A 27,667-nucleotide genomic window follows, 5' to 3' on the forward strand; every position below is an offset into this window, starting at 1 on the left:
AGTTACGCGTTGAGCTCCCGCGCATGCGCGACTGTCTATTCTCGGCGCAGCGGCGTTGATAGTGTAGGAGGTGCGGAGATGATTGAATCCTGTTCCTAGTTTCTTGAATTATTAGGTAATTGTTTAACACTTCCGTTCCAAAACGTGTCAGTTTATGGGCAAACTATATTAATGTGTTCCTTGTTAACCAATCAATCCTTATTTCTATATGTAATGGTTAATAAAATACCAAAACACGTCATTGTCATTTTATTCAGCATTGTTAACTTTCTGTGTGAGTTCAAGATCAAATTCTATTTCATGACCAATTTAGGTAGAAAATTAGAAACAATAATACTTTACCTTACAATTGTAAAAAAACATTTTTTAAATAAATGATTAATCATGCAATTCCTGCCAATCATTGAGACAATATGACACCTGTGTAAGCTGTGTACATTTTTATTGATTGTGAAAATATACACAAATATCATAGTAATAAAATTGAAGCATGGTAAAGAAATGAACAGGACATCTGTCAGCTCTTTGCCACCAGTGACATCCATCCATTCTGTCAGGCCTGGGTCAAAACTCCCTAAATCTAAATATTCACACTAAGCCTTCTGTCATTGCCTGCCACGGGGAAAACCAAAACACACGCTTGTGGCAGGCTCTAAAGGTTATTGGGAAAAAATGTCTGTTTCACCTTTTGTCCCAGGGCTGTCAGAAGGAAACAGGTTCTATTCTCTCCAGATCTACCCTTAAACATTTACATTCTGGCCAAAGGTATCTACACATTTTACATGTATTACAAAACCAAAGTTCAAAAGTAAGGAACAGAAATGAGTATGTACCAGCAGACTTGTTCACCACCAGGATTGTTTTATACCTGTAGTTACAAGCCTGACTAATGTTTTATTTTATATCATACAATAACTATGACACCCCACCTCGTCCTGTCCACACCTCAAGGCTGTGTCATTTCTCTTCCCAGTTACAACGATGTTGTTTCAATCCCATCCTTCAAAAGAAACATCATCACATCTGGGACAAATGTCCCTCTTTTCTGTAAAGCAAAGCTGAAGTCAAAACAAACACTACAACTATAACACATAAACAGACTCTGACATTTATTGACAAAAAGCGGACGCGCTTCCATCCACAAAGTCACCAGACGCTCTAATCTTCGCTTGGTCCCTCTGATCTCTTGACCCAGTTTTAATACCTTAATGCTTCTTTGTTTGTCTCCATATTACGGTAGTTTACATGTTTATTGATAATCAAGGACTCCATACTTTTCATACATTAGCAAGGTTGAATTTTAAACTTTAATTGCAGGTGTAAAACACAATAAATTAACTTTTGTCCATTTTGTGCAATTGGATTTTTTATTTTTTTTTGCAAGTTGAGCCTCTGAGTTGATGGACAGGTGAATATGACTAAAGACCAAGGGGTCAGACCTGCGTGTTTCATTCCCGTCCCCCTCCAGCCACACCCCAAACAGAAGCAATAACCCGTCTTACCATCTTTCCACCATTTGAAGGGTCTCTTACCAGTGAGCATGCACACAGCATACTGACACACACACAGATGCCATCGGGGCCGTTTTCAAGGGCCTGCAACAACTTCTTTCCCTGCTCCCATTCTCGTCTTCCACTCATTCATATTTTTATTCAGCCACTTGTAAAGTAAAGGGTATATGATACCCTGCAGCTGCTGGACGAGAGACAAAAAAAGAGAGAGAAACATGTTAGTTGAACGGTGGAAAGAAGAGTCAAAAGCTTGCTCATGAGGGGTTAGTTCCATATAGTGATGCTTTTGTGTTCTGTAAGGTCTTAAACCTTAATTTGTGAAAAAAAGTGCTTGTCTAGATATTTTTGAATTGGTGCTACATCAAAAAGCTAGATTGAAAAATTAAAGCATTCTGCATTGTTAATGTCAGTACGTCATACACTTTGATCTTTTAGTTTTTGTTGCAAACATTACTGAAACAGTGTCGTTTTGTAGTTGTAGACTTTTGGATGAACAAGATGTTTTAAAATCATCTGAATGTGCTGAATGCTACTGCCACTGACCTGTGATCAGCTAGGTGAAAATCACTTTGCCAGATGTTCAAATGGCACACTGACCTGAGGGTGGTAGACAAGGAAAAAGCATGAAGTCGAGCAGATCATCGTAAAACTGCACAGTCAGACGAGACGATACTGAAATCTATATTCCTGTGGCCATTATGAGTTAATAATGAAAGGTTGCACTTATTGCAGGTGCAGTTGAACCTTGAGTTAAATGCCAACATTCTTGTAAAGTATCCAGCATCTGTTTGAACGTCCACATCTGGAATGCCCCATAACCTACAGCCGAGTTGCGCTTAGATGACGAAAGCCTGGACATGGAGTCCCAGCCTTCCTACCTGCGATGCGTTGATGCGTGATTGGTCGAGGCGTGCGGTGAGGTCAGAGGACGACACGTTGGCGGGGGCGCCGCGGTGCAGCCTCATCGCCACCTTCCTCTCCCGCTCGGCCCGCTCTGCTCGTCCCACCTGCGGAGAGCGGTTACCTGCGGGGGGGGGCACCAGTAACAGTGAGCGCCAAATCGCACAGTTGCCGCGAAGCTTCTGAGGCCTTTCTCGCGCCCTGACCTGACTGCTGGGCCGCACGCGAGGCCGCGTTGGGCGGCGCCGCGTCCTCGTTCCTCAGCCTGTTGCCGGCTGAAGGGTTGGGACCCGGCGGCGGCGCCCGGCCGCCGGCGCCCCTTTGGCCTCCGCCTGCGCGCTCCTCCCCCTCCTTTCCCTCCCGTCGGTCCCTGTCCCCGTCCTCCGCTGTCCTGCTGCCGCCCTGGAGCACAGAAGAAGAAGCGTGAGCACGCGCGGGCGCGAGGCCACGGCGCCCGACGCCGCGGGACACTCACAAACTTCAGCATGTTCCAGTCAAAGACGTAGTCGTAGGAGAAGCCCTGTCTGTGGAACAGGTTCCTGAAGAGCTGCCGCAGGTACGAGTAGTCGGGCTTGTCATCAAACCGCAGGGAGCGACACAAGTTCAGGTAGGTGGAGAATTCAGCTGGAAGCATGAGGTAGTCAGAGATGAGATTTAAGCAGAACCAGTCAGTTCTGTTGTGTTCTGATCCAATCTGGACTCACAGGGGTAGCCCTTGCAGAGCACCTCGATGGGGGTGGACATTTTCTTCTCGCTGATGCGTTCGTACTTCTGCCTCTTGGTGGCGGCCTTCAGGCCCTGCCAGGGCAGAGAGCCCAGGTTGAAGTACATCAGCACGTAGCCCAGAGACTCCAGGTCATCTCGCCTCGACTGCTCTGTGGAGGAGAGGAGGGGACGCAAAAAGGGGGAGAAGGTGAAGAGAGAAGGAGGCTAGGGAAGGAAAAGAGGACACATCCACCCGGCGTATTGGGACCCCGGCGCGTGTGTGAGGACCTACCGATGCCCAGGTGGGTGTTGATGGAGGCGTAGCGGGCGGTGCCGGTCAGGTTCTTGTTCTCGCGATAGGGGATGTGCTGGTGCGTTCGGGCGTCACGGTATTTCTTCGCCAGGCCAAAGTCGATGATGTAGACCAGGTTTCCCTTCTTCCCGAGCCCCATCAGGAAGTTATCGGGCTTCACGTCTCTGTGAATGAAGTTTTTGGAGTGGATGTATTCGATCCGACTGATCTGGACAGGAGGAATGGGGAGAAGGATCTTTTTATAGGGTATCATCATGTTATAGAGTCAGGCAGGGTTCATTAATCAATTACATTTGATGTATTTTAGCAGATAAGCTAATCAACTCCTTATTTGGTATTGGTTCAATAACACTGTCAACCGTTTTTCTGCTATAGAGGTCTTTTAAAGATATTAGAGAGGAGCGATGTTACAGCAGACACACAGAGAGTGAGGGAATCAGCTGGGAAATAAGTGTTTAGATACTAGACTTATTCTCAGATTTCAAATGCAATGCAAATCCATGTATTTCCGGTCTAAGAATAGTCACTGGGAAAAAGGTGAAGGCTAGTTGTTGACAATAATGACATAATAACCGAAAAGTGTGCTTGAATGAAACGTACAGTCCTTCTTCATGAGCCATTAAAGTCATTAGCTTCCACAAAGACGCGTCGGATGACGAGTGACGTCAGTGTCAGTCTCACCATCTGGTCGGCCAGCAGCAGCACTGTCTTCAGGCTGAACTTGCGGGAGCAGAAGTTGAACAGGTCCTCCAGACTGGGCCCCAGCAGCTCCATCACCATCACGTTGTAGTCGCCCTCTGCTCCGCACCACTTGATGGACGGGATCCCCACTGAGAGAGGCGTTATTTTTGTATGATACGTTAAACATTTTCCAGGTAGAGCCGTGTCCTAAACAGCTGTTGTTAATTTCTGATCACATCCCAGACGACTGACATTGGCATCTTCGAACTCCAGTCGAGCAAAGATCTGAAACTCCCCCCCCCCCACACGTCTCACCTCCGCCCTGCATCATTTTGTAGAACTTGCTCTCGATGTGAAGCTGCGGATGTTTGGTCTTCACGCATTCCAGTTTAATGGCAACTTCCTCCCCCGTAGCGATGTTGGAACCTGGTGGGAGAAGCAGCAGCATCAGCCTCCGACGCCACAGCGCTCTCACGGCTGTAAACCGAGTCCTCACCAAGATAAATGTCCCCGAAGGATCCGCTCCCTATCTTCCTCCCGAGGCGATACTTGTTCCCCACCCTCAGCTCCATGGCTCCAGAGCTTTTGGGCTCGCTGAAACAGTAAACACACGAACACGCACGACGCTGTCATCAATCAGCGGTGATCAATAGCGCGAAAGGACACGGTGGTTCAAACCTGCGGACTCTGAACTGATGAGGGAGACTGAAAAGTGCGAAATGACTGAGTCAAAACAGTGAAACGCTGCCAATGTTCAAACAGGAAGCGACCAAATCTTGTGCAGACGTCGAACATTTGTAATGAGGCAACTTCAAAGTTACACGTCTGCACCCATGTTGTTAGCTGGCTTTAGTTAAGGCTCTCAGAAGGTGCTCATAAATCCTGGCATCTCAGAGGACAACAGTGAAGTGTTTACAAAGTGCGCGAGGGAAAAGCGAAAGCGAAGGAGAATGGAGCATCTCACATGATTCATTTCAAGCCCTCACGCGCTCTCCCCAAAGCACTTCAAAGGGACATTTGCATAAACTTCCAATATCTGACAAAAGTCCAGTGAGTCATGTGCTCCTCACCTGAGCCCCATCTGTCTGAACACCTACTGTATCAAATAGGGACTTGACAGTGAGAAATGATCCAGGCCAATCTGCACTAAATGCTGACTAAGTTTGGTCGGTCTTGGCCCTATTGCAGACCCACACCGACGCTGTGCAGGCGAATTAAAGCAGAGCGAGCCATTTGTGCACATCGCGAAAGCCTCAGCCTCAGGATCCTCCGGCTCGTGCCCGCTCTCTCAGCAGCCTCTCGAGCCTCGGTGCTGCTCGCGTTACAAAACTGAAACACCACCACTGCTGCAAAAACAGGCGAGACGCGCAGCTGCCCCAGATGCCGGAACCGGGGAGCCCGTCCCCGGTCGTCGGAGGAGGTAGGCATTCCAACCATAACCGCACCCTCCGTGTAGGACCTCTGCACCCCCCCCCCCCGCCTCAACACGATTCTATTCGGGTCCTGTGTGTAAAAGCCAAACCACTAAACACGCCTCGACGGGCCGGAACAGCGCCGCGACCCCGTCTCCGCCTCACCGGGTTTTGTTCGCCTCCGTGGTCGCCCGCTCGCTGTCTCACTCAGGACCCTGGACAGCGACGCACCGACGCGGCTTCGGACGGCTCATAACCTCGAAGATCTGTGACCCGAACCCCGACTCCTGGGAACGAACGCCCACTAAAACGCCGATCCGGGCGGAACCGAGCCGCGCGACTCTGGGAGAATCTCAATGTCACGATTTGTTTTCCTTTTTTGCAGGAAAAGCGCAGGAAGCAGACGCCGAGGTCTTTCTCTCCGCTCCGTCTCCCCCTCACACACCCCCACCCAGCGCCTCTCTCGGTTTACACCATTGACAATATCAATGATGTCATCCACAGACTCGCAAAGATGCCCGGATTGTCTTAAAGCCGCCGCTGATGCTGATGCTGCTGCTGCTGGTGGATTTGAAGGCATGAATGAACGCAAACGCCTCACTTCACCTGCCGCATGTCTTCACAAATTAATTTCCACCGTGTGATGCAGATACATTACATAACTATAATATGGTGCGAATGCATCTAGGTCAAACGAAGCGGATTTTAATATTCATAACAAGATTGCAATAGAAATAATGTGTAGTGAGTGGTTGAACAACATTTAGATGGATTATTAACCTAATAATCCAAAGTTCTTAATTATCATTGTCATAAAACCACTTAACGTAAATAAAGATCAACTCGTTCAACTATTGTCAAAATACTCCACTTGATAAATGTGACACAAAAACATTCATTGTTTTCCTGTTATATTATTTGATGCACTAGAATTAACAGCATTCAAGTATGAGGTTTATTGTTTGTGTCACATACCAAGTACCTGCTTCATTCACTGTTTAACTGTACTTGATCAGCTTGAGAAGTTGTGTGATGAGTGGCATTAACCTGGAAGCGCACTAATAAAAAGTAAACACCCCACTGCGAACCACAGACTTCAACTCAACCTTTATTATCTTGTTCTTTTCTGCTTTAAATTAATTTCCTCTCCATTTTGTAACATCTGAAATAAATGAAAACATTTTGAACAGGAGTGATAATAAAGACTGACTTAACTTAAACCGATACATAACAAAAACAAAGAAGCAGTAAATAATAACAAATAATGTCTTTAACGTGTCTGTAAAACACTGTTCCAGCTCAGCTTGGTTTGATAGGATTTGGCATCTTAACAGAAATGCCTTCAATTGGTTTCTTTGTCCTAAAACAAAATAGTCATTCTTATTGCAGTTGACAGGAAAAAAATACAAAAAGGAAAAAAAATGCTGCTAAAAAACAACTTAAGAGACATATGCAATAGTGCCAATGTTTTGAACTTTTAGCCGTCACAAAATCCAGTCAAGCACACAAGCATGCACACATCCACACACACACACAGCATCTCTGCAAATGCAAGCGGTCAGATTAACTCCATTCATTCTCTTGTCACTACCCTGACTGGAGCAGTCAGTGATCAAAAGCAAACACACAGACACACATGCATTCCTTGTGAATCTCTCATGGACATGGGGGAAAATAACAACAAGAAAAACATTCAACATTGTAGCAAGAACACACACTTCCAATATCACCATCTTCATCACGTCTTCCTCCCTTCTGTCATACTGTCAACACTCCTTTCATGCACACACAGGCAGGCAGGAGGGCACCTTGTACAGCGAGTAAATAAGTGATAATAGTCATCATTAACATTATGACAATATAGAATAACCAACTTGATTTTTCGAGTAAGAAAAATACAATAGCGAGGTCAGTGTTTGAAGGGCAAAAATGAAAAGACATCTCTGGATTTTCCACAAGGTTTCACACGTTTTTCATTTAAAACAATAAAGAAAAATCATAATAATGATAAACAACCGGCGTACATCAACCAGGAGATACAATTTTGCTTGTCAAATATAAGAGCAGTGTGTAACTGTTGAGAAGGTGTGATGCTGCCGACATAGCGGGTGACTGGCCGCTGGGTGTTAAGCCAAGGCCACTGCTGTTGTAACATTGAGTTGTCCTGTGAAAGTCTGTGTAGTTTGTTGCCTTGTAGCTCTGTTTCAGCATTGGAGGGATTTGTGGAGGATGTGTCAACAACAAACCCAGAGGCATATAGTGCAAGTTTGGCTAATGTTGGTTTGATTTTTTTTTCCTTTTACCCTGGGTCCCATGTTGATGGCATATTTCCACCAAGGTAGAGGTTTCAGTACCTAGTAAAAACCCTCTCTCCTTTTCCAGATCTCAAAAGGCTGCTGTCGTCCGTTTGACTCAGTAGTGTGGCGCTGTCCCGACTCTGACACAAACTCTAGATCCTTCCCCACTCTTGAGCTTCCAAATGTGAAAAGTCGGAAGCACGCCAGCATGTTCTACACAGGCTCAGTCTGCAAGTCTGATTTTTGAGAATCAACCATTAAATAGTAATATGAAAGAAACAAAGTGGCACACTAAAAACAGCAATAGATAAACTTGTTGACATGTACGACTGGCTGAGCCTGTCTACAGTGCATGCCTGAGTGAACGGGTCTCTGAATGCAGATGGTGGGATTTGTACAAAGAGCTATCCAGTTGAGTCCTAAAGAGTTTAATGGATTTCACCCCCCACACTTCAAGTTTTACTGTTGTCTTCATTTAAAGTTACGCTGTTTAATGTGTATGTGTGAAAACGTGTGCATGTAGCCTGTAGATAGGATGTTGAGTGCGTGTGTTGGGTGACCAGTGTAGCTTAAATCCATGTCATTCCTGCATGAATATAAATACAGAGTGACAAGTATTACAACTTGAGTGTAATATTTATGTATGTATGTGTGTATTTATGTCAGTTGGACCCTCAGATGGAATCAGCACCACCCCCCAGGAGGTCCCCTGGAAGCAGTGAGGCAGGGCTGCCCATCTGGTGACGATCCTCCAGTGCAGGGGAACCCCAAAGGCTACTGCTGGGGTACCCTGCCATGCCCATTCCTCCCACTCCTCCCCACAGACCCTGCCTTCCAGTCTCCACACCTCCAGCACCACCCACTCCAGTCCCATTGCTGCTCCACTGGGCAAAGATGCCCAACCCGGGTGCCTGGGCGGCAGACTGGTCCGATGAGCTGCCTGTGCTGTCCAGACTCTGCCACCCAGAGCTAGCAGCTCCATTTCCTGCTCCTGCGGCTGTCTGACCTCCTTCAACTCCACCACCGCCACTGCTGCCTCCTACTCCACCTCTTTCGCAGTTTCCTCCGTTACCAGTAGCCACCACGACAGTGGCTGCTGCAGGCCCAGAGCCAGTGGAGCCACTTGTGGTTCCACCGCTCCCTGATCCTCCAGGTTGGGAATGTGCAATGAAGTTAGCCACATCTTCCTCGCTTATAAACTCTGCCAAGATGGTGGTGTTACCCAGAACACACCTGGTAAGAAGATTCAAGAGTTTTTTTTTTAGTTGATGTAAAATAGATAGACTCATTGTTTGCGTTATGAGACTATGTCAGAATTTCATAATAAGCACAACACTGTCAATAAATGCAAAATCATTTATGTCTTATTTGTATGATAGAAAATCAGAAGTGTGAAAATAACTTTTACAGCATAAACAAACAACAATATGGGTGGGCAGAGTTTGCTGACAAAACTGTGACAGCGTTTCTCTCTTTATTTAGCAGTTTGTACAGTATGCTACGATTGGATGACTGGCTGGCTGCTAGTTCCAGCTACATAGTTACAATAGAGTAATGGTGGTTTTGCATGGGTGTTAAAACAGAACATTGAGTCTTACATGTGGAGTGCACTTTGGGCCTTGGCCGCCTCCTGTTTGGAGTTGTAGCAAATCAAAGCAGTGCCCTGGGTTAGGCCAAGGTGATAGGTCAGCAGCGGGCCGTGCTGCATGCAGATGGTCCTCAGAGTGGAGCCGTCAATCTACGGAGATGCACAGTGAAGTGAAATGGAAGACCGATGAGCTACATTACAAAACTGAACTGACTTTACAATTAGAGCTTGTGTCAAATAACATTAAACCGAAGTAAAATTAAAATATAAAAGAGGAACAATGAAACAGTATAGGGTCAGTAGTTCTTTGCGTTTCTACCTGTGGTGTGAGATTGCTGAGCACCAACCAGCAGCTGTCCCGAGAGCTGCCATCACTCCATGTGGAGCCTGACAAAAAACAACAAGCAGAGATCTAAACACAATCCCACTGTTTCCTCAATGGCTTCTCGCATCTAATAAATGATAAATACAGATCCCTGTTGTTCTAAAAACAAGAGTTCTGTGCTGTACCTCAGCAATCAGACTACATTTTATCTCCTGTGTACTATTAGATGGTCTTAATATTTAAAGCATTGCTGTGTCTGTACATGTTACCAAACTGTGATCAAAGATGCATGAGGGCATTTACCTGATGTGGCTGAGCCACTGCCCCAGCCCCGGCCAGCCAATCGTGGGGCTCCTCCGGACCAAGGGGAAGGAGATGACTGTTTTTGACTGGCTAGTCCTGGAGGTGGCCGAGGCAGCTGGGTCTGGCTGCTGGCACGGCTGGCTTTCCACGACGATTTGTGTCCAATAGGTTCTGGGGGCCAGCTGTTCTTGTAGTCGGTGTACTTTGCTGTAAGTGGATAGCAGACAACACAGGTACTACAGTATGTGTACAGTACAGTACAGTATGTCTTAGTCAAGGTAGCAGACAACTTTCATTTAAGATATGTTGACATTTCATTCTTACGAGGAGAGATTAATGTTGGAAAATACTATATTGTTTTTTCCCCCCTACATTTAAAAACGTGTCAAACAGCACACAACCAGAAAACCATATTTGCAGCAAAGCAATACCTCCAGCTAATTGAAACACGTTTTGAACATCACCAAGGCAGATCACAGGCAGAAATAGATGGCAAGACAAACAAACACACCACCCAACAACAAGCTGGTGAGCATGTGTGTAGTTACCTGAGTTGTGTGCGTTATTAAGGGGACTGTCTGAGGCACTGTAGGGCCAGGCACCAGGTGAAGGCAGCAAGGTGTTCAGGGGAGGGGTGGAATCTGTTACATACCAAGTAAAACAAAAAACTATAACTTCAATCAGAACTGGAAAAAACACAATTCAAACTTTGCTTAAAGCCTTGATTATTGAATCATCAAATGCAAAAAGGAAAAATTAAATAGAGCCTGTTGAACTGCTAAATGCTAACCAGTATTGTCTTGTAACAATTGGTGCTCAGAATCATTGAGGCTGGGGGATACAGCATTTCCCATCATGCTCCCTGGAGTCATGTAAGGGTCCGATTCAGGGTCAACGCGGTCAATTCCTTTCCAGGGCACACCAGGCTGGAACTCTAAAGGTAGAGGGTAATATCATAGTATCACAAAGAAATAGACAAGAAGGTAGAAAGCTAACAAACCCTACAGGCTTTAAAAGGGTCAAAGGACATCTAGGAACAATGATCCTGTGGCTTTAGGAACCACTGTCACTAACCAGGGGGCCAACTGGGAGTGGTGGGAGGCTTGGTAACCATCTTGCCAGGTGTGCGATGCCAGTTGTCACTTAGTCCATCTCCAGCCATCATTTCATACTGCGAGTAGGGTGAGCCACCAGGCATCTTTATGGGGGTGATAGAACCTGGGACGTTGTCAAAAAAGTATGTATAATATATGTTAGATAAGGGAACCCTGAAAACTACAATTTTTAATGACTACAATTACTAATAGAATTGTATAATGATGAAAACGAGATTTCTCTAACCATTTTTGTGAAACAGAATCTCAGGTGATGAAGTGTCTGGTGAAGAGTGTCCTTCCATCATCCATTTGAAGCGGGACTGCTGAGCTCCCAGATCCTTCATGCCCCCAGACCCCCCCACCAACGACCCACCAAGATCAAGGCCAGGAAGATTCATTCCAGAGCCAAAGCCTGCTCAGAAAAACACAAACATCAAGATGATTACATTAACATTTTTTTCTTACTTAAAGCAGTTCATGTAATGCACCTGAATTTAACAAATTACATTTGTTTAAAGTACAAACTATGTAGGAACAATTGCTCACTGGAATATGGTCCAAGGGTTTTCTGGTGCAGGTCAGCCACTGATCCTGCAAAATTTGGGTGGGCCGTGGGATCAGCTCCTGGTAGTTTGGGACCCCCTCCGACAACGCCACCATGGTGAGAAGGAGAATGTTTGGAGCTGCCACTTAAACCCCCGATCTGCTGCTGTTGCCTCAGTACTGCCATGATTCGGGCCAACTGAGAAGACAAAAACAAGGGGAAGCTACAGAAGCCACAGTAGGAGACGCAAGAACAAAGATTAATAGTCGGTGACCATGTACCTGCTGAGTATCAGCCGGCTGCCGCACATTTGGTGAAAATTTTCTCTGATTGTGCAATAGCTGCTGTTGCTGCTGCTGCTGCTGCTGTTGTTGTGGCTGCTGCTGCTGGAGGAGTAGCTGACAGGCCTGAATAAACACACAGAACATAATGGTAAGAGAGAAAGCATTAACTCAGTCAATTTTTACCTAATTGTATTTGTTTTACAGATTTTGTGGGTGTTAAAAATACAGCAGTGAACCCAAACCTTTGTCTAAAGCCCAAATATATTTACCAATAATGCCATTCAATTTCCAAACTGCCTAGGATGGTGAAATTATTGTCTCTTTCTCCGAGCAGACCTGTGCTTATACCTAGAAATTCAGTAGTTTTCAGTGATTTACCGTGCCGCTTCTTACCAGCTGAAACTGGATGTGGGGTGGGTAGATACTGCTGAGCATGGCAATTTGCTGGGGGGACAGCTGTGGAGGGAACACACCGCCTGCGACTCCTGCTACTCCTCCCATGCTGCTGGTGCCCCCCAAGCTCCCAGCGGGAGGGGGCATTTGCTTCAGCACAGAACCTGGCACCTGGAGAGAGACAACAGCAGGCAGACACACCCGTTACCACAGAAACATGCTGTTGCTGTTGACAACTGATGAGAAAATGCAAGTGAATTAAATTTAGATTGTAGAATATATTCACATTTCACTTCAGGTGTATTAGAGACAAGGATAAAACATGACATGTGCACATTTGGGGCTGCAATAAAGAAAAACAACCACAGCCAGCACAAAAACACACCAGAATGACAATAGAAAGCCAAGTTCTTAAAGTATACAATCAACCTTTTGCAAAATTCTGAATATGCAATACTCTAGGTTCTTTCCTCTTTTCTCTTTGACAAGATCTGCTAACATTTTTTGAATAGGAAAAAACAGGGGATAATAAGCAACAAAGAACAGATATTACCTATACAAGCAATTCCCCAGCTGAAGTAATACAGGTTTTTCGTCTACTGGTTTCTTAGCAGCAAACTAACATTAAAGACGACTCATCCATGCAATTAACACTGTTTTACATCAGTCAACCCACATACTTTCTGCGTCAAACTATGGAAGTTTATCAGACTCAAAATTCAAACGCCAAAGCATTTGACTATTGGCAATTCAATATTAAAGTGTCAATTCAATACCCAGTTTCATTAATTAAAAAAATACCAACTTCATCAATTGCATTTTATTTTCTCATGCTTAAAGTATGTCTTTATTCAAAATCTGCCTGTCTGCTAAAGGGGCAATAGTGGGCTCTGATTGGTTAGGATTGTTTAACCTTAGCCAATGAGGGACAGGTGCACCCATGGTCCAGACTTGATGGAGGACTGACAGTTTGAATGATGAGTTAGCATTTTGAGCCTTTTAGAGCGTGTGGCAGTGCATTACGCAGCTGTCACATTTGAATAAAGACAGTCCTAAACTATGAGAAAATTAATTGCAATTGATTAAGTTTTTTTTAAACTCTTATTAATGAAACTGGGTATTAAATTGACACTTTTAATATTAATATGCAAATGTAAAATGCAATTTTTTAATGACATAACCAAATAGCACATTGAATTGCCAAGTGCAAAATGCATTGCCATTTGAATTTTGAGTCTGATAAACTTCCATATCAATGAGAATGGTGAAATACATATGCAAAGTTAGTGTTTGTACCTGTGGTGACAGGAACTGATGAGGCACTTGCGTCCGCATCCCTGGGGACTGGTTCATGGGTAGGACACTTGGCTGGTGTCTTGACTGCGCCACCATCCCACCACTGCCAAAGACACTGTGAGCCCCCTATGATAAAAATGAAAAGCAAAGTTTAGAAGAGCCACAGGAGTAAAGACATGAAACATATAATTTCTGGACTATAAGCCGTAAATGTTTTTATGCGCTTTGAAGCCTGCGTCTTAAACAATGGTGCAGCTAATTTGTGGATTTTCACCGGCTTACGAGTTTCATGTCGCCGAACGCAGCTGAGATGTTTATACCATGCATATCCAATTGAAAGCTGTTGCGGCTTGTGTGTTTGTATGCGCCCTTAGTCACTGTTATGCGTTAGCATTGAGACGCTTCCGTGTGCTCTTGCTACCGATGTTATGGTGCAGCTCTTTTTTTTTTTTTTTTTTTTGAAGGAAACACCCGTGTGAGATTAGCTTGTTGACCGCGTCAGATGGACAACGAGCTGATTCCTCTTTCTGCCTTGACTAAATGACTAGTTCACCATAAGGGATTGTGAAGACGTTTTACTTATTCTTAGGCACAAACTACACAGGCTTTGCTGCGCTCAACAAAACCTAAAACAATCGCCACCTTAAAGAAGTTGAGACAAAAAGGCCTATCCATCAGGGCATGGACGACTCTGTGGCAGCAGCTCCCTCCGCTTCGAGGAAAAACGAAATAGTGAAAGAAAAACCGAGACCATTTAAGGCCATTTAATTCTGACACTGAAGACGACAACTTTAGTGGGTTTAATAGGCACAAGGCAGCGATAAATAATGGTTAATTACTTTTGTGGTACGCTGCTGTATTTTATTTTTAACCAGCGGTGTTACAGGCACTGTTTAGTATTTAATTAAAAGCTACAAAAATCTTTCCGTGTAAATATCTCACGTCATGACGTGGACACCTGCGGCTTATATAAAGGTGCGGCCTACTTATGAAAGAAATATGTTTTTTAATTAAAATGTAATGCGTGCGGCTTAAAGTCAGGTTTGCTTTATAGCACACCTATAGAAACTACAGTAAGTCTGTGACTACACCGTGAGAGACTCATGAAAAGATGGCAGGACAGAAACAAAAGGAGAGGGTTTCTTACTTGTCTAAAGGGGATAGTGTGGTTGAAGAGAGAATGGGGCTTGTAGACAGTGGGTGGTGAGTACAGAGAGTAAGGACCCTCCTCCCCTAGGCACCCATCCTGATTGATCAAAGGCAAGGTCTGTCAGTGACAGGCCATGGACGACCAATTTGAGTGTTGGTAGAGGAGGGTTGAGACAAGGAGAAATGAGGAAAGGGATATAAACACAAGAGGAAATAAAGTATAGTAATAAAAGGAACAATATGTTATCTAGACACAAAAAAGATGCTCAAGGCCATAAATCCTAACATGACAGCGAGTTGTTACCTTGTCATAGTAAGACCCAGCTTCCCCAGGTGTTGCCTCTTTGGAAGCAGGTGGACGATAGGTTACCCCTCCTCCCCCCCGTCCTCCTTTTCTCAAGTCGCCACTGTAGTCATTCATTCCCATTGCTCTTTTTTCTGACTCCATCTTCTTTTCTTGGAGAGAACCTGGAGCCATGTCAATGTTTGGGCCACTGGGGTCATCATTCTGTTGAGCAAGAAAAGCCATTCTCATCATAAACATCATCATTGATGGGCTATCCATACGATATACTCTGATCTTATGACTACTTCTTGTGTTTCATCTATTAGCCGTGTTGATATAAAACCAAATAATTTTCTGGCTTTGCACTGTGTTTGATAGGTACGCTTAGACATTCTGTGACCTACCAGCAGCCCCATGTTGGAGAACTGTCTGTTAATTGGACTCATCCACGTGTCTCCTCCACCAGCCTTGAGTGAACCCTAAGAAAGGAATAACATGAGCAAATGATGACTGAAGGGCTTTTCAGATAGTAACTCTTTAAACACAGCTCAGTGTAGCTCTTTCACATGCAGAGAGGTCCTATACATTTTACTATATATATATATTGCATTTGAATGGGACCGGTACTTCCAGCTCCACCAGCAGCGCCCGCAACCGTGGAGCGACTTTTGCCATGTGATGTCACCGCATTGTAACTATATCTGAGAAGACGAGGAGCAAGACGAAGCTTGGGTAGAAAAAAAATAAACAAGCAAGCTTGGAGGAAGGAGGAGGAGGAGGAGGAGGAAAGCTTGGAGAGAGCAAAGATGTTGGAGAGGGAGGGGGAGCATGGAAGAGGAGAATGGCTGCTCCAACAGTTACCACCGCAACTTGTGAACAAACCAGGGTCACAAAGTGCTACATGGCAGTACTTCATCTTAAAACAAATGAGCATGAAACTATTAAGTATCAGTCAGCGTCAGTCAGGGAGCCCACCACTGTAATCCAGTCCGACATTTGAGCAGCAAGCACCCAGCGTAACCCGCTTCAACAATCAGACAGCAGCGTTAATCGTACAAGTTTGTTGATCTATTGCACATAATCCATGAAACACATTCAACACAAAACGGCAACGGTAAAAAAAAACAACAAATGAGCACACAGGGAAGCTCTCCAGAGACATTTAACTGGATACTTGACTCTGCCATGTTACAGGCACCCACGAATATATACGACAGTTATTTATTGGTTATGTTATTATTTTATTAAGAAGGATTTCCAGATGTCATGATTAATAATATGCACAGACATATTAATATTGCCACGTTTTCAATAATCTCCCCACCAGTAACAGACCTTGTTGTTGGGCTTCTTCCCAGTGTGGTTCTGTCCCCAGCCACCATTGCTTCCCTGCCCCCAAGAAGAGCTGCTTCCCTGGGAGCCTGTGCTGTTCCACATGCCACCTCCATCCTCCTCATCCTCCCAGCTCGAGTGGCGAGTGGCTGCCATAGAGCCTTCTTTGTCGCCCCAACCATCTTGCATAGACTTCGAAACTGTGGGAGAAGGTTAAAAGTGAATGTCATTATCAAATATGAAATTGACTTTTACTGCTATTTAGCAGAACCTTGGGCATCACAATATGAAAATACTTGCATCATTGCCATTCAGCTTCATCAAACAAACCTCAATTACTCCTTATAACGTGCAATTCAGGGTGAATATGTTCAACATGCTTTACTATTGACTCCCTTACCAGATTTGATAGGATTGGGATTTGAAGGGTTTCCCCAGCCTGCGGTCTTCCCTCCAGCATCTTCAGGGTCGCCCCATCCAGTAGGGGTCTCAGTAGGCTTTCCCCAAGCTGCTGTACCATTATCTACTGTAGGCCTAGATGGAGATGTGCCACCCCAACCTGATGGACCTGCACAAACACAAGGACATCACAGATTTTCAGCAAAGAAGCTATACATCTAAAACATTCACAACATAGTTCAGAATATAGAACACTTGTAGCATGAGTTTACTTTATAAAAACTGAATATGATCATCAATTTGTTTCTACTGTCCTACCTATAGATGAAGCATTCCCAGGCCCCGTATTGAAGTCTCTGTTACCCCCAAGCCCTGCAGATTGCCTGTTAGGCTGCTGCTGAACTTGAGGTGCCTGCTGTTGCAGCTGCTTGGTCTGACCCTTACTGTGCAGCTGCTGGGTAGCAGGGGCACTGTTCTTATCCCACAGGTTGACCGGCTTGTAATTGTAATGGGTCGGGTCACCCCATGCTGAGGTTCCATCATCTATCTCGTTCTTTCTGCTTATAGATTGTGGCGAAGGGTCCTCCCAGCCACTTGGTTCGGATCCACTTCCACCTCCTCCGGGGCCACTAGGAATGGGCCCCGAGGTCCACCCTGAGCTTTGGCTCTGGTTCTGGCCTTGAGGAACAATTTTCCTCCCCTCACCACCTTGCATAGCCCCTTGGTCCAATGCTTGTTGTAGTTGTGGATGCTGATTGTGAGGCTGTGATTGTTGCTGTTGTGCCTGTGGGCCTGTAATGGATCCCGACTGGCTGTTTGGCATCTGGTGCATTTTGCTTCCTCCACTCCAGGTGTGATGGGATTTGGGCACCATTCCCCCAACAACACCTACCCCTCCTACTCCACTCCCACCTCCTCCTGTGCCTCCTGCTCCCCAGGTTCTCCGGGGAGCGTCATCATCCCAGCTAGCCCAACCTCCCACACCTGAATCCCCACCTGAGTTTCCTGCTATATTTTTCCTCTCATCCTTCCATCCTCCACCCCCACTATTTGATTTGGACTCTTGCTCTCCCCAGTCTCTACCTGTATTAGCTTTGTGGCCTGATCCCCACCCATTTCCTCCCCCATTCCCAGCTTTTTCTTTCCACCCTTCGGTCCCTTTATTCTCTTCACTTCCTCCCCATCCTCCACTGACGGGATCACTCTGCTTCCCAATATCACCCCATCCTCCTCTACTACTGTCCCTCCACTCATCACCCCCCCAACCCTTGGTGTCCTGGCTATCACTAGTCCCCATCCCAGCTCCACCCCAACCTGTAGCTTTCCCCTGCTGGTTATTTCCAGGTATTACTGTTGAGCCCATTGCTGGTCCTGTTGTGGTCACTGGCCCAGATTGTGAGACACCAAGATTTCTCATGTTGGGGCCTGAAGGTGGTGGGGCTCTCCCAGACAAAGAGGCCCCACTACTGCTACTGTTGCTGCTGCTTTCCCAGCCCTCTCCAGAGGAGCCAGCAGATGGAACCAGGGAAGGATTGACCACTGGACCCATGGAATCAGTCACTCTGGATGCACCGGAATACTGAGAAGAACCACTAAGTGAATTTGGATGTTTCGACATTGCTGATGTTGATCCACCTTTACTCTGTGCTGCCTGTTCTTCAACATCCCAGGTTGTGTTCTGTCGGATCTGTGTTTGACCCCAGCCTGTGTTGGACAGGACCCGTGGGTCCAGATCAGACCGGTTGAGAAGGTTCTGTAAGGCAGCTTCAGCATTAGGTGCTTGGCGGCGAGAACGACTGTGACTGCTTTTAGGCACATTCCCACTACTGGATGAAGATCCTCCCTGTGCTCCTTGTCCCCCTACTCCTACACCCCATTCCCCTGTTTCACTCTCTCCTTTCTGATTGTCCCAAGCTCTGGTCATAGTGGTGGCTGTAGAGGAAGAGGAGGAAGTGGCAGGTGGGTTGCCAGCTGTGCTGCCCCCACTACTGCTGCTGTTACTGCTGCAGCCTCCACCTATTCCTTCTCCTTCTGGATTACCACCAGCAATACCAGTGGAGCTTCCACCCCAGTCACCACCAGATACCACTCTGTCTCCTACTCCTGATGACCCCCATCCTCCCTGAGAGGTTTGACTATTATTTCTCCCACTTCCAGCACTGCCCCAAGAACTAACCCCACTAGAGGAACTCTGAAATCCCCAGACCGAGGTTCCATTATCCCCCTCAGCAGTGCCACCTCCTCCATCCTCCCATCCATCAGTCCTTGAGGCACCCGTTTTGGAGTTAGCTGCAGGGTAAGAAGGCAGGCCTCTCCATGAGGAGGAAAGGCTGTGGTCTCCCACAGACATACCACTTCCTCCCACATTATGGTCCATTCCTCCGCCAATCCCTTCCCCCCCTGAAATTTTTGGTCCCGCTGATTCACTGTCCCACTTCCCCCCTCCCATCTCTCTGTCTCTGGATTGCATTTGGTGAAGATGGTGCTGATGGGTGCTTGATTGATTAGATAAAGGTGGGTGACCCCCGAGCACCCCAACTGACCCACTTCCCAGCCCCTGGGAAGCAGAGTTGTTGGCAGACAAAGTCCCCCCAGGACCCTGGTGAAGAAAGGAAGACGGACCTCCTTCCCCAGCAGCAGCAGGCCCATCCTGCTGCACCAGAGCAGGCCAGGCCGAAGGGTTGGCATTTGGATTGAAGTTGGCACCTGGAATCCCGCTGCTGCCATTGACGGGGCCACTGGCTTCGTGGCTCCCTGGCATGGCGGAGGCTTTGGAAAGCGAGGAGGGCTGCTGTAGTGGAGGCCCAGGTGGAGCTACTGCATTCCCTCCTCCAAGATGACCCTGGGAGGCAGACATTGCCCATGCCACACTGCTGGACGACTGCATACATTCATTGGGCACAGAAAATGAGGAAATGGGTGAGGACTGGTTGCCAGAGGCACTGATGCTGTTCACAGACATTCCGTTGTTGCTGCCACCACCGCCGGGTCTAACGTAAGAAGCTCCTCCCCCCTCAGTGCCAGCAATGCTAGGCCACTCCTCCAGGTCATTGCCATCAACAATCACCTTCTCCCTGCCCTGAGAGGAGGTCTGGCTGCCAGAGCTAGCCCCCCACGTGGAATTTGCATAATTTGAAGTAGTAGTAGAAGCAGCAACTGATGAGGTTTGGGCCAATGAGGGGGCAGCTGTACCAGAATCTGAAAAAGAAACACGTCAGAGTTATAGCTCAAAATTAATTGGTGTTCGCTTTAAATGTACCGTAATTTCCGGGCTATAAAGCACACCCGAGTTTAAGTCGGACCTATTAGAGTTTAGCAAAAAATAAAAATAATTTTTTTCATAAATAGGCCACACCCATCTTTAAGTCACAGGTGTCCACAACGTAACGTGAGATGTCTACACAGAAAGATGACACACAAAGATTTTTGTAGAGAGAGGTGTACCGTAATACCGGTAGTAAGAGCACACTGAAGAGTCTCAACGCTAACACATAACAATGACTAAGGGTGCATGCAACACGCAAGTAAAAATCCACAAATTAGCTGCCCCGTTGTTTAAAAAACAGGGTCCAAAGCACCTAAGAAAAAGTAGCATCTTACAGTCCAGAAATTACGGTAATCTATATTATTGTTAATACTTACCTGAAACAGCAGCCATATTTGCATTGGGGCCATCCCCTCCTCCCCCTCCCAGCAGCATGGAGGACAGTGGTGGCTGACCCCTCTTCAGTAGCACTTTATGGTCCTGCTGGCAGCGGAATCTTGGTGGCACTTCTCTCGGCATGTAGCGTGGTTGCTGTTGAGGCGCCTGGGATCCGGCCCCGCTACTTGAACTGCCGGTTCCAGCAGCACTGGATCCGCCAGAAGTGGAGGAAGAACTTGTAGTGGTGGTGGACTGTCCGTTGGCCACTGCCAGGCGCTTGGCATTGTTGCCGCCCTGTGAAGGGGTGGCAGCACTACCTGGGCTCGAGGTGCCTGGGGATGGGGAGGCAGATGGGGTGGGTCCAGGGCTGGGGGAGGCAGAGCTGCTCTGTGTGGCAGGAGACTGGGCTGTCGCTGGCTTTGTCAAGTCTGACCCTACAAAAAGGGCAAGGCAATCCGAAACAGGGGATGAAATTAAACATGTAAAACATAACATGTGTGTTTATATGTGACTACAACTACAACAACTACTACTACAATTCTGAGGCAACAATGCACATAGTCTTTGGTGACTGAGCAAACTTAGCTGAAATATAAAAATGACAATAATTTCTCCAAAACAGAACAAACTACAAAAATATAAAACAAATACTAATATGAAACTTAATATCAGCTTACCTTTGCTTTTTTGTTCTACACCCTGAAATTAACAAAGAAAAACCTTATCAATCATGTGTTATTCTTAATAGAAGACCAAAATAATGCAAAAAACAGGACAACACTGGACTTACAAGACTGAATCTGTGATTCAGTCTTGTAAGTCGCTGTGGTTTGAAAGAAAAAAAGATCTGCTGAGTCTAGGTGTGCCAGGGAATAAAAATACCATCACCAATCAAGACCTGGTAACTGTTGAGACTTGCTAAGTCTTCAAAAGTATTTTTCTGACATTGACGGACACAACACAGACAATGTTGTTGACTGCAACAATAAAATCTGCATAAACTAACTTCAACTGATGCAATTCAAACCTCCTCCTGCATTTCAAACCTTTAGGATTGTGCTTGATGCAAATTAGTCCAATAATACCAGTTTTAGCAGTAATAAACGCATTACAGTTTTTTACTGTCACTACACTATACTCCACGGTATAAAATAGTAATTGTGTGATCATCTTAACTGTCCCCAACAACTAGACAATGTCAAATAACAAGAAAATACACAACTAATACAAAAAGGTTATAGCCAAACAATACAATCCAAATAAAATCTAATATTAATTGCTAAAAGTCCATCTGCATATACCTAGAAGTAAAGTTTTACTTTAACAAACAAATCTCTTTTTTGTTTAACAAAGTAGCTGTGTGTCCATGAGCCTGTTAATCTCTTCATGTACAGTATTTACATGAATATATTTTTTTTGTCAACACAACAATCCATTGAAGTATACTGCTGGCCCAGTCAGTCATATTATGGAATGACTCTAATTAAACACCTAGATGAAAACGTTTACCTTCTGAGAGGCATCCCTTTTCCTTTTGTCGTCTTTTTTCCTTTTCTTGTCTTCCATGAACTACTGCTCCAGTCCTGACACACTGTTCTTCTAAAAGGGAAAAACATATTCCAACATGTGGTCACACATTCAACATTTAGTGATTTAGTGGCAGCTGGAGAAAAAACAAGAAAAAACATAAAATCACTAACATTCAAGGCCCGATTGGGAAAATCAGTTAAGGCCCGATTGGGAAAATCAGTTATCCGCTACCATCACTAACAATATGATATCAGAACCATGAACTATCTGAACTAATTAAGACTGCTTAAAAGAATTTCAACCCTGTCAGTGGCTATGGAAATTTTAAGAAAATCGTCAATAGTTTCTAAGGGGGAGTACAAGCAAATCTTCAGGGTTAGGCCAATAAACCTCTGACAAGAGTACAATCCAAGTACAACACATGGTATTGTCATTAAAATACTCAATCTAGAACCACAGGACTGACTCCCATAGAAGGATTCAGCTAACATGATATTTTTGAATCCATGCCTCAGTGTTGCACACTGCATTGCTATTTCAGGGCTGCGTTGTAGCTCAAGGTATTTACGGATAATTCTTCATTTTCCACGACCGCGTCAAATTGCAGGTTAACTGTAATGATCGTCTACACTAATCAAGTTGCTGAGATGTTGGGGCCTGTCTGACTGCCTTTAATCGGTTTCGTTTTTGCTTGCTGCTGTAACATTTCCAGAAGGCAGGATTCGCGGATTCCATGAAAACGAAGCTAGCGTTGACGTCCCGCCTGAAGCATTACTGCCTCGGGTAGCCTGGTTATAAGATACACTGCTTATTATTATTATTATTATTAGTAGTAGTAGTAGAAGCTAGTAGATCTGCATTAGCTAACCTTTAAATCGTCGAAGTAGGCAACACTAATGTTACCTGTTGTCCTGCCAACACTGTCACAAGCTCAGCATTTAGGTAGCTAACGCTACAGTATGAGCTAAAGAATCAGAGTCTTATAATGTTACACATTAAAAGCCTTAATCGAAAATCAATCCGATTTCTTTGGTCTTAGATGTGAGCTACTGGTGAACTGGCAAACCACCGTAATTCATGATAAAACTTTATACGATCGACATATAACAGCTGCTGCCATCGACAGCTAACGTTGCATTTGACGTTCACTCTAGCGAACTGTTTCGCCAATATTTGTCACAGACAGTGCAGCAGGAACACATCAATACAATTTAAAAAAGTAACCAGCTGTCTACTATGTTGTGTGCACACAACCGTTCACAGCAAATACAACAAACCCCGACCCAAACACCCAGTTCTACTAACGTACAAATACTGCTACATCCGTGCTAACTAATGCTACTGAACGTTAGCTAGGATAGCCAAGTTGCATGACACCTACAGCAACTGCAAGTAGCCAGGCAATGACGTTCGGCGACCAGTGTTTGGAATTTGCGTGCATACAAAAGAATGACAGAACGCTTAGATGCATCGCATGCATTTCACATGTACTCACCTCGGGAATCACATATGAAGAGAAGCTAGCGAGCTAGCTAGCTTGGCTAAAGTGCTTCAGTGCGATTTTTTTTTAGCTTTTTGAGGCATTCGTCGAAGCTACAAGAACAGCGACGCCTGAGCGGATAATCAAGTAAGTGGCGGACGACGAGGGTATTCGCGCAATAAGCGACCGCTGCGTAAATAACTACTACTGGTGTAATAGTGTAAAGCCTAATGTGCAGAAGAATTTAAATTTCAAAGCGCTGTGGAGTCAGTCAGTTGACGGGCGGCCATTTTGCTGCTCAGCATGAAGCGCCTTCAATGGCCAACCCGCGGCGCCTGCGTGGTAGCGCCCCGAGTGGCTGCTTTCTGGAAGGATGCGCGCGACACGCGTTTTGACCTTCGCAAACTTTACACAGTGAAACTTAGCAAGAGCAACGTTGTCCATGTTAGCATGGCCCCAAGAAAGAGAAAGGCCAAGCAGCTGGAAGCGGAGGACAGTCAGGATGAGGAAGACAGGAGGAAGAGGAGGCACGGGAATAAGAAGTACATCGGCGCTCATGTCGGTATTCAAGGTAGGTTCTTATTTATTTTTACATAAATAAACCCCGCATTCACTCATAAGCTAATCAGGCGTGTGTTATTTGCTGACAGGTGGGATATGGAAAGCAGTGGGATCGTGCGTAGAGATGGGAGGCAGCAGCTTTGCCTTGTTTCTGGGTTCTCAGCGCTCATGGAAGAGGCCCGAACTGGACCAAACAGCCGCAGCCAAGTTCCGGGAGCAATGTTCCACACACGGGTTCGACCCGGCTCACGTCCTGCCTCACGGGTCCTACCTCATGAACTGTGGTTCTCCAAAGCCGGGTGCGTGATGTGCACATCTGTCTCTTCTCCTGTGTCCTCAGCTCCTGTTCATTGTCTTACAGCTGTTGTTTCTGTTTGTGTCCCGTTGCATCCAGACGTGTTCGAGAAGAGCCAGGCCCTGCTGGTGAACGAGCTCAACCGCTGCAGCCTCCTGGGCCTCAGTCTCTACAACTTCCACCCTGGTTCCTCGCTGGGCTCCATCACCACAGAGCAGTGTGTGGAGAAGATAGCGGGGGCCATTAACCACGCGCACCAGCAAACACCTGCAGTGGTTACAGGTGGGAAAAACCAGGCAGTACTGAGAAAAGCGTTGAGACCGTCGTCACACGTCAATTCTCCTGAAAAGGATGTTTGTCATTTAAAAATAAGCCAGTCATCATCACCATCTGACCCCAGGTTGACCTTTGTTAATACCCACCTTTGTGTGTGACTGCAGACTTGACACTCGCTGAGTTGCGTGTCAAAGAACGCATAGCTGCACTTAAATCAGTGTCGCATGTTCAGCAGTTAGTTAGCAGAAAAGTTAACTAAAAGCTCGTGTGTCACGTTGATCTGTATTTGTTCAGTGTTGGAGAACATGAGCGGTCAAGGGAGCACGGTGGGCGGTCAGTTCTCCGAGCTGAAGAGCATCATAGACAAAGTGAGAGACCAGACCAGAGTTGGAGTGTGTCTGGACACCTGTCACGCCTTTGCAGCAGGTGAGTGAAACCTCATAAAGCATTTGGTCCTTTTCATCCTAATGGTGCGCGTTGCTCTGGTCTCGATAGGTTATGACTTGGCTGCTGAAGGAGGAGTGAACGCCATGCTTAATGAGTTTGATCAGCAAGTGGGGCTGCGTTATCTCCGAGCCATTCATCTCAATGACTCCAAAGGTACAGCTAATACAAACACAATTCAAAGATAGATGCACAAGATGGTTTCAGAACATGCTTAAAATACAGTTTAGCCCTCTATATTATTATGAAATATGCCTTTATTCTATTTTTTACATGATCTAAATTGCAGGTAAACTGGGATGCAACCTCGATCGCCATGAAGACATTGGTAAAGGACACATTGGAATCTCTGCATTCCGGGACATTGTTAATGAGCCCAGACTAGACAACATCCCTCTGATCCTGGAGACACCAGGACGGTGAGGAACTGAATTATTAGAACAAATGTACCACTCTGACACGACTGAAGCATGTCTGCCCAGAGGGAGGCTTTATTTCTACCGTTTTTAAGGCAGAATGTGAAAATGATGTGGCAACTGCTGCTGGTAATTTGGTTTCAACTCTCCCTTTTCTTGCAGGCCAGGATTTGAATATGCCAAGCAGATTGAACTGCTCTATTCCTTCTGTGAAAAACAGTAGGGAATGTTGATGACGCCTGTGATGCATCACAACTGGACAAAGGGGCCAACGGTTTTTTAGGAGTTAAGCTTAAACCTTCAGAATTGTTTTTTTGTTGTTTATTGTTACGTGAACATGTTCAGCACTGGTTTTATGTGTTTAAAATGAGTTGAATAAACATTTTGCTTGGAGGACATTATTGCAGAGAACCTCTAGGGTGCAGCAAAGCACACAAATAGAACATGGTCCCAATTTTATGGCCTGCATTAACATCTGGCAATCACATTTCTCCCAGATTGATGTCACAGAAAAGTTAGTGGTGATTTAAATTTCCTTTCAAATTCGCATGCTTTTAGCTGCAGGACCCTGCTGACCCTTCTTTTTACACTGGTGTGGTTTTGTTTTTTTATTCAATTAGTAGAGAAGTCATGAACGTAGGGAACAGATGTTGAAACAGATCCATATATAATGCTACTTATGTCATAAGGGCACTATACCTTTTAGTCTTACAATGGTGATATGTTGTGCAGTTGTAAAAAAGGAACCTCTACAGTTTACACAGTCTCATAGATGGTCTTGCATTTCTGGTCATAAGTGCAGCTGCTGACCCCTGGGAGGTTGGCAAGTAACTGTCACACCTACTTAACACCCTGCGGTGCACAAACGCATGCATCTATAAATATATGTATAAATATATATATATACACACACACACAAACCTTATGACAATGCAGTTGAGAAAATACAGAGAAGGAGCATATACAGTTTAAACACTAATATTAAATACATATTTGTGGTATGATAATAAGCTGTTGTTAAAGTAATCTAGTGATGGAGGATTATATTTTCCACTCATTTGTAATTTGACTATAATGTTTCATGCTGGGAGGATGATGCGAAGTGTAAAGTAGGTGCAGGTCCAGACAGTATGGCTTTCATTGGGGTGTTTCAACAGAGACAGGAAGTGGAGGTGCCTGGCTCAAGAATGTCTCTACCCTCAGGTCCCGCCCACAGGAAATGCCTGTCCGATCTGTTTGAGTCTGCACAGACAGAACGAAGTCGCCTTTTAGTGGCGTTTGGCTACTATATAATGAGGAGGCCGGTCCTGGTCCTCGTATCCTCTGCTCGGTCGAGATAAGCGCATGTCTGACGGTCTGGGTCAGGGTTTGAATCCCCCCAAGCTAAACAGTCAGCTCACATTCCTGCGCTCTTAATTAATCATTTGCTGCAGTGGGCAAGTAAAGCAAAACACCAACGGGAGTATAAAAAGAAGTTCCATTGTCTAATTCATCTAATATGTGAGGTATTAATGGGCCCTGTTGGATTATCTACTTATGTTCTGTGAGCTCTTGTCCAGAGGCCTCTTCTTTTATTTGTCATTACATTATGCTGCAGATATTTTCCAATCCAGCCTTAAGCCACTGATTTAATTGAATAGCATTCTAAATACTTCCAGATATCTTCGGTAAGAAGAATCCAAGCTCATTTGCTGGAGGCTTCTGACTCGCTAACTGATGCACTGAGCTCGGCTTCTATCAGCTGCTGTGGGATGTGGGTGCAGTATGAGTCACTATCAGCACGGCCAAAGAGAAGCTGTAAAAGAGTTTTTTAACGCTTAATAATCTAAATGACATAATTGTTTGGTGTGAGTTAAAATAAGCATACACCAGCTGAATTGGTCCCTTTGGGTGAATCATTGTCAGCCCTAAGGTCAGGCCTCTGTGGAGGCTCCTCGTGCAGACAGTCCGTACATTTGGCCTTCCACTTTAGGGTTACGAGGGTCCATTCCAACCTCCAACTGTGCGAGGGAACAGATGCCAGTGGAGTACACTCAATTAAATATTACTCATATAGTGCTAAATCACAAAACATTTCAAAGCATTTTATGACACTTTAAGATTTATTTTTGTAGATTTTCAAAAAGTGAAACCCAACAATCCCCTTTTATCAAGTACTGGGCAACACTGGGGAGTTGAACCTTAACTAAAGATGTCTCATTCTGGAT

The 27,667-nt window shown here is 45.4% G+C and overlaps 3 protein-coding genes and 1 long non-coding RNA gene across 7 annotated transcripts; 2 read left to right on the forward strand and 2 right to left on the reverse strand.

Annotated features, from left to right (window-relative positions):
- Positions 1 to 425: 425 nt before the first annotated feature.
- On the reverse strand, positions 426 to 5,948 carry csnk1e (casein kinase 1, epsilon). Of its 3 annotated transcripts, none has more exons than XM_029135006.3 (11): positions 5,688 to 5,948; positions 4,607 to 4,704; positions 4,426 to 4,536; positions 4,111 to 4,259; positions 3,409 to 3,637; positions 3,116 to 3,286; positions 2,887 to 3,035; positions 2,618 to 2,813; positions 2,390 to 2,535; positions 2,055 to 2,108; positions 426 to 1,692 (listed from the first exon to the last, which is right to left on the reverse strand). In XM_029135006.3, the coding sequence occupies exons 2-10, from the start codon at positions 4,680 to 4,682 to the stop codon at positions 2,076 to 2,078; spliced, it is 1,260 nt and encodes a 419-aa protein (XP_028990839.1). In that variant the 5' UTR covers positions 4,683 to 4,704; positions 5,688 to 5,948; the 3' UTR covers positions 426 to 1,692; positions 2,055 to 2,075. The 3 variants fall into 3 exon arrangements, with proteins under 3 accessions (XP_028990839.1, XP_028990838.1, XP_040924462.1); XM_029135005.3 differs by having other exon boundaries at positions 426 to 1,695; positions 5,688 to 5,947; XM_041068528.2 differs by lacking the exon at positions 5,688 to 5,948 and having other exon boundaries at positions 426 to 1,695; positions 4,607 to 5,260.
- LOC129603374 (uncharacterized) lies at positions 5,392 to 5,966 on the forward strand. Its single transcript, XR_008693159.1, has 2 exons — positions 5,392 to 5,530; positions 5,908 to 5,966. It is a non-coding gene; the product is annotated as an uncharacterized LOC129603374 (long non-coding RNA).
- A 644-nt stretch (positions 5,967 to 6,610) lies between these two features.
- Positions 6,611 to 23,624, reverse strand: tnrc6ba (trinucleotide repeat containing adaptor 6Ba). Of its 2 annotated transcripts, XM_029134937.3 has the most exons (22): positions 23,484 to 23,624; positions 21,968 to 22,057; positions 21,136 to 21,157; positions 20,458 to 20,892; positions 17,134 to 20,013; positions 16,817 to 16,984; positions 16,420 to 16,616; positions 15,489 to 15,563; positions 15,103 to 15,306; positions 14,797 to 14,916; positions 13,650 to 13,775; positions 12,354 to 12,524; positions 11,958 to 12,083; positions 11,679 to 11,874; positions 11,377 to 11,544; positions 11,110 to 11,253; positions 10,826 to 10,969; positions 10,584 to 10,676; positions 10,036 to 10,242; positions 9,727 to 9,794; positions 9,418 to 9,557; positions 6,611 to 9,052 (listed from the first exon to the last, which is right to left on the reverse strand). In XM_029134937.3, the coding sequence occupies exons 2-22, from the start codon at positions 22,022 to 22,024 to the stop codon at positions 8,494 to 8,496; spliced, it is 6,300 nt and encodes a 2,099-aa protein (XP_028990770.1). In that variant the 5' UTR covers positions 22,025 to 22,057; positions 23,484 to 23,624; the 3' UTR covers positions 6,611 to 8,493. The 2 variants fall into 2 exon arrangements, with proteins under 2 accessions (XP_028990770.1, XP_028990771.1); XM_029134938.3 differs by lacking the exon at positions 14,797 to 14,916.
- Positions 23,625 to 23,771: 147 nt separating this feature from the next.
- Positions 23,772 to 25,856, forward strand: si:ch211-141o9.10 (probable endonuclease 4). Its single transcript, XM_029135008.2, has 7 exons — positions 23,772 to 24,039; positions 24,119 to 24,328; positions 24,424 to 24,606; positions 24,895 to 25,026; positions 25,096 to 25,200; positions 25,334 to 25,463; positions 25,623 to 25,856. Exons 1-7 carry the CDS (start codon positions 23,772 to 23,774, stop codon positions 25,681 to 25,683), a joined length of 1,089 nt encoding a protein of 362 aa, XP_028990841.1. The 3' UTR covers positions 25,684 to 25,856.
- The last annotated feature ends 1,811 nt before the right edge of the window (positions 25,857 to 27,667 follow it).

This window comes from Betta splendens, chromosome 19 (assembly GCF_900634795.4).
Source record: "Betta splendens chromosome 19, fBetSpl5.4, whole genome shotgun sequence".
In the NCBI taxonomy this organism is placed as follows: domain Eukaryota; kingdom Metazoa; phylum Chordata; class Actinopteri; order Anabantiformes; family Osphronemidae; genus Betta; species Betta splendens.